We start from the raw sequence: 12,571 nt of genomic DNA, 5'->3' as shown, positions 1-12,571 counted from the left end.
CGTTTGTAAATCTGCACATAAATCCTGCTTTATGATTTAAAATCTTTAATTCTGTCCGTTTGTGTTCGTTTCCCAGTAATCCAGGAGCTCATAAATCACCGATGAGGAGCTCCAAAGGGTTTATTTCCACGCCGGGTTAATTGAGGTTTTAAATCCACGAGGGTTCGTTAGCCGGAGCTGCAGCGATTCAATTAAGAGCCTCTGTGCATAAATATACATAGAGATGCACACGCGTGGCCGTGTAACCTTGGCGTGTAGAAACATCCGGTCGCTTCCATTTTACACGCAGCGCTCAGTTTGACATCCAATTAAAACGTTTACATTTCTGCCTAATTAATTCAGAGGAGAAAAGACGAATGGACGGGAGGCTGTGACAGGAGGCCGATAGCACAGACGCTGTGTGTTAGCGTGTGTGTTTTATAGTGTGTGTGTTTTACCGTGTGTGTGCGCCGAGGTCACGGCAGGCTGACTATTATAATTCATCTCTGCAGACGTCTATCCAGCAGGGACCAGAGTCTCTTTTTCCAGCTTTATTTCCTGCAGCTGTGTGTTTTTAATGCAGCGTTTTAATGTTTGCTGATAAAAAAGAAACAACTTTATTGATCTCAGCGTGTCAGAAAATACTTTTGTTTGTCAATCAGGAAGGAAAAAATTAAAAACCCACCGAACTGCAGCCTCATTTTTATGATTATCGGATAAAACTGAGTGTTTACAGTTTGTCTTCTGGATATTAGACACATTTAATAAATATATGATGGGTTTCTGGTTTAGTTCCACTTCTACACTCTATAAAATGATGCTTGTGGTAAAAGAAAGTTCTTAGCCGATAGTCATGAAAAATATGAGTATTTCCGCGTTATTTAGGAGTATTTAAGTGGTTTCTATTGGAATACTCTATTCAGTTCTTACATTGTACTCATAAAATTAAGCTGTTCCAACTTGTATTTCCACGCTATTAAAATGGATTTAAGTGATTTCTACTTAATTACTGTTTACATGAAGAAAAGTGTTTATGCTCACATATTTTTACGTCAGAGACAATTTCATCCAAAAGACTCAACCTGAATTTAGTTTTAAATAAACTAAACGCAGAAATATGAGCTTAAATTGCACAGAATATTAAGCTGATGCAGCATTAGCAGTTCTAGTAAAATTAAGTTCAACAAACCATTAAGCTGGATAAATCAGGTTTTCCTCTACAATTAAAATGTCATTAATGAAACAAGTTTTTAAGTCAATTATTTATAAAAAATTAAGTTGTTCCAAATATTTCCCCTTTATTTTAAAGTATTTTAGTGTAAAGTATATAACTACCATATTTATGTTTAAGTTGTCATTTTTTAAAGTTCAGACAGCTTCTAGTAAAATTATGTTCAACCAACAAACTCTATTAAGTTGAGTGAATTATATTTTTCTATAATCAAAGTTACTTTAATTGCATTTAATCAGTAAAACACGAGTTTAAGTTGAAAAAAATAGTTGTTCCAACGAGTATTTCAAGTGATTTTTATGTTCACTGTAAAAGAAAATTACTTAAAACTGTATGGATTTTCTCCTCTCTTCCTCCTCTTCTCCTTGGTGGGCGTGTCTCCGGTCCGGTCCCTCCTCCAGGGGGCGTGGTCTGATGATGTATCCGGCTGAGGAGCGCTGTTTCCCGGCCAGGCTGCCAGCTGCGGTCCTCTCCGTGATCTCTCCCCCGTCTCCGTCATCTCCAGCCGGGGCCTGCCGCCGCCGTCACCGGGAGACACGCATGGAGCTCCGGTCGATCCTCGCCGCCGCCCTGCTGCTGTCCGCCGCCTCGCTGCAGCCGGTGTCCGGTGCGGCGTCACGGACGGGACCGAGAGTCACCGAGAAGGTGGGTGAAGCCGTTTGCCGCATTTATTTGCATTAATCCGGACCGGAACTGAGCTCCGGAGGGCAGCAGGTCAGTGCGGGGACGGTAGCCGGGATAGGGGCTGCAAGCGGCGGGGAAAGTGAAAGTAAGAGTCCGGTGAGAGCAGCGGGAGGCCGGAGGATGAAAACATCTGCAAACATCTGTACACGTGTCAGTGAACACACACTGAAGGCGCAGTGCGTTAACGTGTAGTAGGACACAGACACACACAGACACACAGACACACACACACACCGGTCTCACTGTGATTTGTTTTGACTGTTATTTTGCAGATATTTAACATTATTTAAAAGAAATATATGAATTAAGATTTTAAAAATGGCCAGTAATTTTTTAAACTATTATTTTACATCTTTCACAGTTTTGTTGAAATACAGACATTATGTAGTAATTTTTTAAATATATTTTTTATTTTATTTGACCTTTATTTAACCACTTAAAAAATGTTTAAGAACCAGTTCTCATTTACAAACATGAAAATTACAAACAAAAAAGTAGATTAAGTTAAAAACAAAGATCATTAATGTAAAACTCTGTATCATAAATGCTAATGAATCCTTTTACCTATATTTTTTACTGTGTTTAAAGTAGGAAAAACTGATAAAGTCACAGATATTTGAAATTATTTTTATTTCACATTGTAAAAGGAAACCATTGATTTAAATCCAGTGTTAAAAATATATTTTGCATTTTACATTCTATTGTATTTTGCCATCTTTCCTGCCAAATTTAATTTTTTACATTTTTTTTAATGGATTGTTAATTTTATTTTTTGCATTTTCTTGGCCAAAGTACTCACAGTTTTAGTAATGTATTATATCTGTAAACTTCTAATGTCATTTACACATTCCATCACTCTACAGATTTTACATTTTTATTTTATTTTGTATTTTTGCCTTCACTTTATACCCTAATATTGTGGGATGTCCTATTGTCCACCTCTGTCCAGAATTAACATTAATCCAAAATGACTCGACATCTGCTTAAAATGACCTAAAATCTGCTCAGAATTACTCCAGTTTTGTCCAGATTGACCTAAAATCTTTCCAGAATTACTCAGAATCTGCTGCTGAAGTGCAGTACTTGAGTAAAAGTACTTAGTTACTTTCCTGTCAGTTGCTAACGTCTCTCTCTGTGTCCAGGTGTTTTTCGACATCACAGTAGCGGGTCATGAGGTCGGACGAATCGTCATCGGTCTGTTCGGTGAGGTCGTCCCGCTCACTGTCAATAACTTCGTCGCCCTGGCAACCGGAGAGGTGGGATGTACACACACACACACACACACTACACGGAACAGAAATAATCAGCCGAGTAACTCAGGTGTTGCCTGTAGATATTTACAAAAATTCTCTAAACAACTAAAAATTTGTCTAACATGACTTGAAACTTGTCTAACAATAAAAAATCTTGTCCGTATTGACTCAAAATATGTTAAATGTTTAAAAAAAAGTTTCCAAAATATCTAAAAATGTGTCCAAAAATGATTAAATATTTGTCATAAATGGCTTTAAAGTTGTCCACAATGAGAAAATCTGTCCAAAAATGACTCAAAACTAACATAAAAACCTGAACATAATGACTGAACCTGTCCACACGGAAAAATACATGTCCAATATACCTCAAAATTAGTCCAAAATGAATTAAAATTTGTCTAAAATGATTCAAGATTTGTCTAAAATGTCTCAATTTGTCCAGTGTGGGAAAAGCCTGGCCTTAGTGACTCAGCTGTTGTCCAGCATGAACTAAAACTGGTCCACAGTAACTCAAATTTAATCCAAAATGTCTGAAAATTTGTCCGGTGTGATAATAATTACTCCACAATCAGTGACAATTAGTATAAAATGACTAAAATATGTCAAAAATGACTTAAAATCTGTCCAATGTGACATAAACATCTCCAGAATCCGTCAAAATATGTCCAAAATGGAGAAAAAAAAATCAAAAATGACTGAAATTTAATCCAAAATGCCAAAAAATTGGTTAAAAAACTATTCCAAAACAAATTAAAATTGTTTGGTCCAATACGACAATAATGTCTCCAGCATTAAAACGTGACTAAAATGACTGAGAACTTGTCCAAAATTGATCAAAAAATATTTAGAACAGTGTAACATGGCAAAAACCCGCCTATAGTGAAAAATACCTCTGTTAAAAATTAAAATAACTTATTTAAAATAAACCAAAATTAGCCCAATACGACTTAAAAATTGTCCATTATGACAACAATGTCTCCAGAATCAGTCAAAATTTGTCCAAAATGACAGAAGCTTGTTGAAAATTACTCACATAATTCACTCCGTCTGTTTTCTTTCTCTACAAGAGTCCAAGAGTGTGAAGTTAGTGTTTTACTTAAACTCAGAAAAGCCACGTTAAAAGGGAAATAAGACTCTGAGCTCCACGTTTTTCTCCACAGAAAGGTTACGGATACAAAGGAACCAAGTTCCACCGAGTCATCAAGGACTTCATGATCCAGGGAGGAGACTTCACGGCCGGAGACGGAACCGGAGGTGGGAACGAAGCTTTAAAAGCAGAGTCCACTCGTCTCATGCCAGTTTTTATCCTCAATACGCTCCAAACACTTCCTGTTTTCATCAGAATCCAGCATCATGTTCATCTAGCTCATTAACAGATGTTGAAGGGTCCATTTGTTCCATGAAAATCAATGCAGCACCTTGTTGGTTTCATTTTTAGCTCCACACACACACAAATGACATTCTATACAAAAAAGTGAATATTTTACATGACAAAGACTCAAAATGAGCACAGAGTGACTCAAAATGTCTCCAATATGATAATAACGTCTCCAGAATCAGTCACAATTTGTCTAGAATAACTCAAAATTAGTCTAAAACTAGTCTAAAAAGGTCTCCAAAATTGCTCAAATTAGTCCAAAATGTCTTAACATTTGTTTACTATGACAAAAACATCTCCAAAATCTGTCCACAGTAACTCAAAGTTTGTCTATAATGACTACAAATGCGTCCAAAATAACTCAAACTTGTCAAAAATTTGTCCAGTGTGACAATAACGTCTCCAGAATTAGCCAAAATTTGTCTGGAATAACTCAAAATTAGTCTAAAATGACTAAAAATGTCTCCAAAATAGCTAAAAATTCATCCATGATATCTCAAAATTTGTCAATATTGACAAAAAGGTGACCGTAGTGACTCAACATTTGTCCAGCATGCCTTAAAACTTGTCCACAATAACAAATACAAGTCCATAGTAACTCAAAATTTCTCCAAAATGTCTTAAAAGTTATCCAATGGGACAATAATGTCTACAGAATCAATCAAAATCTGTCCAAATTAACTCAAATTTGTCTAAAATGACTCAGCATTTGTCCAGCATGACTTGAAACTTGTCCGCAATCACAATGACATGTCCAGAATAACTCAAAATTTGTTCAAAATGATTGAAGAATTAGTCAAAAATGGCTAAAAATTTGTGAAAATACTTTGTTCAAAGTACCTCAAAATTAGTTCAAATGGATGAAAATGTGCTTAAAATTAGTCGACATAAAGCGCGCCCCTTCTCCCCCCGCTACACACCGTTTTCTTGATCGTCCACAAAGGAACATCTAGTTTATAGATATTTTAGTATTTCAGTGACCACGTGTTATTTTCTGTGCAGGTCACAGCATCTATGGAACAACTTTTGCAGATGAAAACTTCCGACTGAAGCACCTCGGAGCCAGCTGGGTGAGAACACTAACCGTTATATTTCTGTTTCTGACGTTCCTTATGAGCCTGAGTTCATTATTTAGAGCTAAAATATAAAAAAATACCTGCATTGTTCTACTTCCTGTCCACCAGGTGAGCATGGCCAACGCCGGTCCGGACACCAACGGATCCCAGTTCTTCATCCTGGCTGCTAAAGCGCCGTGGCTCGACGGAAAACACGTGGTTTTTGGAAAAGTCCTGGACGGGATGGTGGGTGGATCTGTAGATGTTCTCCATGAAGCTGTCTGAAGAAAGCGTGTTCTGGTCAACATGTGTTGTTACCATGAAAGGATGTATGTTTCAGAGCTCAGTTAGAAGACACAAAACAACAAGAAAGAGACGCAAAACAACCTCAAAGACAGACAAAATGACGCCAAAAATAATAGAAAATGACTACAAAAGACACAACAAAACCAAAGACAGACAAATGAGACCAAAAATATTCCCAAACTAGATATGAAACATCAAAAAGACATAAAATAACACCGATATCATATAAATCGACCACAATGACACAAAATGACTCCAAAGAGACACACAATGACACCAAGAAGACTAATATAACACCAAAAATTGCACACAAAATGACTCCAAAGTAATAGATTTTATGTCTTTAAAGTGTCCCCCTGCAATGACACCTTAAAGACATAAAACCACCCTAAATACACACAACTTTACACCAAAGAGATACAAAAACACCATAAAGAGAAACGGAACCAAAACAAAAATTACAAAAACCACCACAAACACACACAAAATGTCACCAAAGAGAGACAATGCAACATCAGAGATACAAAATGATCCCATAGATACCAACGAAATGAACACAAAGACCCAAAATCACCTCCAGACGAACACAACAAAGACACACAAAGTGACACCCAATATGATATAACAGACACATTTCTACGCCAAATACTCACACTGAATGACATCAAGAAGACGCACAACAACCAATAGACACACACTGGACAGTCGAGTGTTTACTGACCTGTTTCTGTTTCCTCAGTCGGTGGTCCACACCATCGAGCTCCAGGACACCAACGACAGGAACCTTCCCTACACCGAGTGTGTGATCGTCAACAGCGGCCGGATCCCCGTCAAGGAGCCCTTCGTGGTGGAGGTGGAGGGCTGGTAGACGATACAAGACGAGTAGCAGTTAGCTAGTAGTTAGCATACACTGGAGGTCCATCAGAAGTCACACTAGCAGCGTGCCAAACTCACATTTACAATACTTCAGCATGTTAACACTCCAATGCTAGCATGATAGCATGGAGGACTGAGTAGTTCCCTCTAGATTAAGTTCTGACATCAAATTAGTACTTTTTTTGTTTTAAATAAAGTTTACAAGCAAGCTAATAAGATGAATCTGCTAACTGGGAGCACAGTGCCTCAATAGCTAATGTTAGCGAATGCATGCTAACATTGGCCAATTTGGGAGTGTGCTAGCATGCTCTATGACTATGATCAGAAGTCCCATATGCAGAGTGCCAAATTCACATTTCCAGTTCATTACAATACTAATGCTAGCATGTTAGCATATAAAACTGATGCTAAATTATCACATTTCTCTTATTGTTGTTTATCAAACAAATAAAAGTAAACAGGCAAGCTAGCATGATAAACATGCACTAACTGATAGCATGGTCCCTCAGTAGCTAATCTTAGTTAGTACATGCTTACACTGGCTACATTTGGACCTAGTTAGCATGCTTCAAAGGCTGATGTTAAGGGTTAAGAGTTGGCACGTTAACACAAATAGTTAAAATTAATTGTAGCATCCAAATTAGAGTCAAAAGTCGTATCGCACTGAAACCAAATTATTACATTTAAAAACTCAACTTGAGGAATATAAATGTATTTTTTTACCAATTAAAGTTGTCAGTGTCATGATTTGAATTTGATCTTAGCACATAATGATACAAGAACTGTGTCTCAGTAAAGTGGTAAACAACATGCTGAGTGTGACCATGGTATCTCACTAGCTAACACTGGCATGCTAACGTTCTCCGAAGACTAATGTTATCACCTAAAAATTAGCATGTTAACCCCAAAACATTGTCAATACGCATGCTAACATGCTAACTATGGGCTCTCTAATGCTATCATGCTAACACAGCAGCGGGTTGACTTGCTAAAGCTAAATGTGACTTCTGATGGATTTTTACTGTATTCAGATGATAATATAAGTCACAGAGGTTTTTATTAGAAGTCATTAGCCAGATAGTAGCAACTAACGAGGAAATACAGGTTAAATCTGTGGTAAATCTAAAAAAGTGGCGGTGTTAGACCTGCAATGCTAAATGAAGATCACAAAGAAACTCAGGCAGTTCTTTTGTTATTCTTCCTCAGTGCTCTGGGTACTGCAGTATAACCCATTTCTCCAACAAGAAAAAATAAAGAGAAAAATGTTGATTTAATTTCAGATTAAATAAAAATGGCCAAAAAAAAAGAGGCCAATTTCCAAATTTTTAGTAAAAGAAAAATAAGGAATTGGGCCATTTTCACGTTTCAAAATGGAAAACCAAGAGTTATTATGGGATTTGACAGGAAATGGTTGATACTTTAGCATTCCAAAATGGCCACTTTTTTAGAATTGTAGCAAAAAATAACAATGAAAATGCAACGGTTTGTTTTTCATAACTTTTTATTACATTAAAACATGTAGCATCAAAACAAACAGTATCTAGCAGAAATAAAGCATAGATGCATATCAAAACCTGGAATTAGAAGTTTCTGAATCTGTATGTTTAGCATTAACTAGCTTTACTGTGGTTCATGCTAAAGATCTGTTAGCATACATGCATGTTCGGTGGACAGATATGAAAACTTGCCCTTCCAGAATAACTGTGTAGCTCTCATTGCCAAATCCTTCTTTAATTGCCAAATTTTCTTGCACTTCTTATGCACATAATGGCTAAATATCAGAATTTAAAAGTGCGTTAACGTGAATATGCAAAAAAAACAACTGTAGCAAGTGTCAAATGACGCGTTAGCATTTTGTTATTTGTGTTGATTGTTGTTCATCCTTGAAAATGAAGAGTTTGTACATATGTTATGCACCATGTTTGCAAAAAACTACAGCACAAATTGCACAGGATGACAAAGTGTGGAAATCAGTATTAATAATGTTTAAATCTCATTCTGACTTTTAATGTTTTACCCATTCTTTGTAATGTTTTTGCAATAACCCTAAAGTGTCAAAGTAGCATAATAATGTAGGAAACCTGTGACTTTCCTCGTCCCTGTGAAGTTAATGCAGAATTTAAAACCTCCTAATGAACATATCAGGCTTTCTTTTTTCATTATGTTCAGCAGCAGCGGAAGAAAGTGCCAACGGGAGTGTTTTCTACAATAAATATGCTGTTGCTAAACTATCAGAGTCTGCGTTTGTGTTGTTTAATCCACAGCTGGTGTCAGCTTTATTTACTAGATGTTCAGGCAGTTGTACTGGAGAAATGAAAGAAAAACACTATGGGATATACAAGTAAGTTAGGAGTGTAACAATGACAGAAGATATACCAAAAAGACACCATTTAAAACCTCTGTAGGAGGTTTAGAACTCTTTACTGATGTAGTTATGCTGCAGTCAAAGTTTAAATACGTTTAGTCATAGAAACAAACAGGTTTTGTTTGGAGAAAAATCCTGATTTGGGTTTAAAAATGTGTTTAGATCAGGTTAGAGGACCTTCAAGATGTGTTTCCTTCATTACAGTCTAATATTTTGACCCCTTCATCCACCCCAACCTCCTCCCTGCTCCATTATTAAAGTTCTAGACCATCAATTCACCAGCTGCTTAACTGTTGTCCAAAATGTCTTAGAATTTGTCCACCATAACAGAAATATCCCATAAAATGTCTATAATGTGAAATTAAATTGTCAGAAATGTCTTGATCTTTGTCTAACTCAACAAAAGAATTGGCCCAAACTGGTTCAACAAAAGTGACTCAAAATTTGTCCAGTGTGATTAAAAAAAATTAGTACAAAAAGGCTCAAAAGTTTTCAATACTATCTTGAAATGTTTACAAAATGGCTCAACGCTATCTAATGTGACATGCTACCTTGCTGTGTTATTTTGGATTAAATAAGAATGGACAATGCACGGTTAAATACTTCCCAAGACTGGAAATTTGTTCAGAATGACTCAAACTAGGATAACATGACAAACACCTGTCCAAATTGGCTCTAAAACGGTCTAATATGACCTGAAACTTGCCCAAAATCACCGAAAGTGGACTATAAATGACTTGAAACATGTCCAAAATGACAGACACGTGTACATTGCTGTAAAAATGACAGAAACTTGTCCAAATTGGCTCTAATAATGAAAAAAGCTTGTTCAAAATCCCTTAAAGTGTTCTAAAATGACAAATTTGTTCAAAATGGTTCTGAAATGATGTGAAACGTTTCTGATGTCACAGAACCCTGTAACAGAGCGGTGACAGAGCCCCATCACAGCGGTATTCTCAGTCACAGCCTCCACTCTCTTTACATTCGCCCTCGGTCCGACGCCTTGGCTCTGCGTCTCATTTGAGGCGGCCGTTAAACGGTGTAATTATCGCCGGTAAAAGGTGAAGCTGCAGAAGAAGGCCGAGCTGACAGCCCGTCTCCCAGCGCTGACACAAAACTGCTGCTAATGAGAAGTACAGCGGGTGATTTGTTTTCCCTGTTCGACAACGGCAGCAGATAACCGCACCGGGGAGGAAAACATCTCCAACACAAAGGTCAGAGCGCCGCAGAAACCTCAGGAGGAGGACGAGGCGCCGACAGAAAACAGCCGAATGCATCACGGCCCAACGCTCGGAAAAGTCAGAGCTTCACAAATTAACAGAGCGAGAAAATTATTTCAACCGCTGACACCTGCTAAAGGTGAGGAAACTCAGCAGAGAGGGCTAGGGTTGGCTTGGATGACCAGGTTTACCTTCAGCAGAGCTGTTCCTGAAGTTTTAAATATCTAGAAATCTCTCAATGGTCATCTTTCAGATTACCTCCAACACGGATATGGAAAAATCTGCTGAAGCAAGCACAAAAAATTACTTCAAATGTGTCCAATATGACAAAAACCTGTCCTAATCAGCTCGAAAATGGGTTCAAATTTGTCCAACATTATTCTAAACCGTCCAACATAACTTGAAATTTGTCCACATGAACACGCTTATCCAAACTGGCTCTAAAACGACTTCAAATTTGTCCAAAACTACAAAACAAAACCCTCTCCAAAATGGTTCTAAATGACTCAAATATGTCCAACAAGTTGTGAAACTGGTCCAACATGACTTCAAATTTGTCCAAATGAACAAATACTTGTCCAAATTGGCTTTCGTCCATCACATAGACAATTGAAAAATAAGCTATAAACAGTCAGAAATATCTTTGTCATTCTACACTGCCTGTCCAAAAAAAAGGCACCACCTGGATTTAGCTAATCAAATAGTTCAGATCCTTCCATTGGATAATAACTGCAGTGATGAAACAACTTCTTTAACCCGAGCTGATCCAGTGAGGAGCTTCTCATTTCTTAAATGTTGGAAGACATTTCCTGTGGTCATGGAAAGGATGTTAATCTGTCTCAGAAGGGTCAAATTATTGGCCTGCATCAAACAGAAAATAACTAAGGAGATGAAACGACTAAAATCAGGTTAAGAACCGTCTAATGCATCATTAAAACCTGAAGGATAGCGGAGAACCTTCATCTTCAGGAACAAACTCTTAGATGATGGTAGGAAACCAACAGTAGAACCCACAGCTGTTTAATAGTGAAAGGAAGAACATTTCCACATGAAGGAAACTCAAAGGATTGAGACTAAACAGCTGGAGCTCTGAGAAAACCACTGATCAGTTTGCTGAGGAGCATAAAGATTGGACTCTGGATCAATGGAAGAAGGTCATGTGGTCTGATGAGTCCAGATTTACCCTGTTCCAGAGGGATGGGGGCAGAAGATTAGGTTTGGTCCCAACTTTGTGCTGGTTTTTGACTTTTTAAGGACTGCTTTCCGACTGTCTTAGGCAGGTCTTTAACTCCAAGAACACCAAACCTACCATCAAGCATGGAGGTGGCAGTATCATGCTCTGTGGAACTGGAGCTTTACACAAAGTAAATGGAATAATGAAGAAGGAGAATTACCTCCATGTTCTTCAGGAAAATCTAAAACCATCAGCAGAAGGTTGATCTTGGACAAAGTTGGATGTTTCAACCAGACAATGAGTCCAAACACACATCAGACGTGGTAAAGAAATGGTTCCATCAGGATGGAATGAAGGTTCTAGACTGGTCTCCACAAAGTCCTGACTGAAACCCATCAAGAACCTGAAGAAACAAGTCAGAAAGACGATAAGTTTTCCTCGTCATCTTTCTGTCTCAGACTTGAGTCAGTTAAATTAATAGTATAATGATACTGCCACCTCCATGCCTGACAGTAGGCTTAGTGTCCAGAGGAGTCAAAGATAAACCAGCAGATGGGGGCATCAGGGTAAGAAGAGAGGAGGATGAAGTGATGAACTCATCATGGCTGGGGGGGGTTAGGCTTATGATCTGGGGTTGGTCAGGTTCACCAACGTTATGTTGGGATTTGTCTGACTCTCCCATCCTCAATATAAGATCTTGGTAGAAGATTATCGCATCTATTGACAGAAATAAATGCTGTGACGTTGCCCAAGATTACCGAAACAATGCCACATTTAATGAGTGTTGTTCTCAGAGCTAAAGGCGGCCGGATGAAATATTGGAGTGTGTGACTTTTTTTGGACGTGCAGTGTATTTGGTGCTGATTTGCTTGATCTTATATGTTGTTAACAAAAATACAACCAGGAAGTGTTCCAGATGCTGCAGGAGCACTGGGAGCAGAGTGTCGCTGCACAACCGATGCACCAGTTTGACAAAATATGAAGAAACGTAGGCTAAAAACAGCATAGAATATGTCTGATGCTGCGTTGCTTCCAAACGAGCCCTACTTT

General features: G+C 37.9%; 1 protein-coding gene across 1 annotated transcript; it reads left to right on the top strand.

The window, feature by feature from the left end:
• Window positions 1–1,612: 1,612 nt before the first annotated feature.
• On the top strand, window positions 1,613–8,993 carry ppic (peptidylprolyl isomerase C). The gene is made up of 6 exons (XM_022205455.2): window positions 1,613–1,855; window positions 3,037–3,150; window positions 4,308–4,401; window positions 5,528–5,595; window positions 5,710–5,826; window positions 6,626–8,993. Exons 1-6 carry the CDS (start codon window positions 1,625–1,627, stop codon window positions 6,752–6,754), a joined length of 753 nt encoding a protein of 250 aa, XP_022061147.1. The 5' UTR covers window positions 1,613–1,624; the 3' UTR covers window positions 6,755–8,993.
• The last annotated feature ends 3,578 nt before the right edge of the window (window positions 8,994–12,571 follow it).

The sequence above is a fragment of the Acanthochromis polyacanthus genome, chromosome 7, assembly GCF_021347895.1.
Source record: "Acanthochromis polyacanthus isolate Apoly-LR-REF ecotype Palm Island chromosome 7, KAUST_Apoly_ChrSc, whole genome shotgun sequence".
Classification (NCBI taxonomy): Eukaryota; Metazoa; Chordata; class Actinopteri; family Pomacentridae; genus Acanthochromis; species Acanthochromis polyacanthus.
The sequence above is the reverse complement of the archived record's forward strand: the minus strand, read 5'-3'. Positions and strand labels throughout refer to the sequence as shown.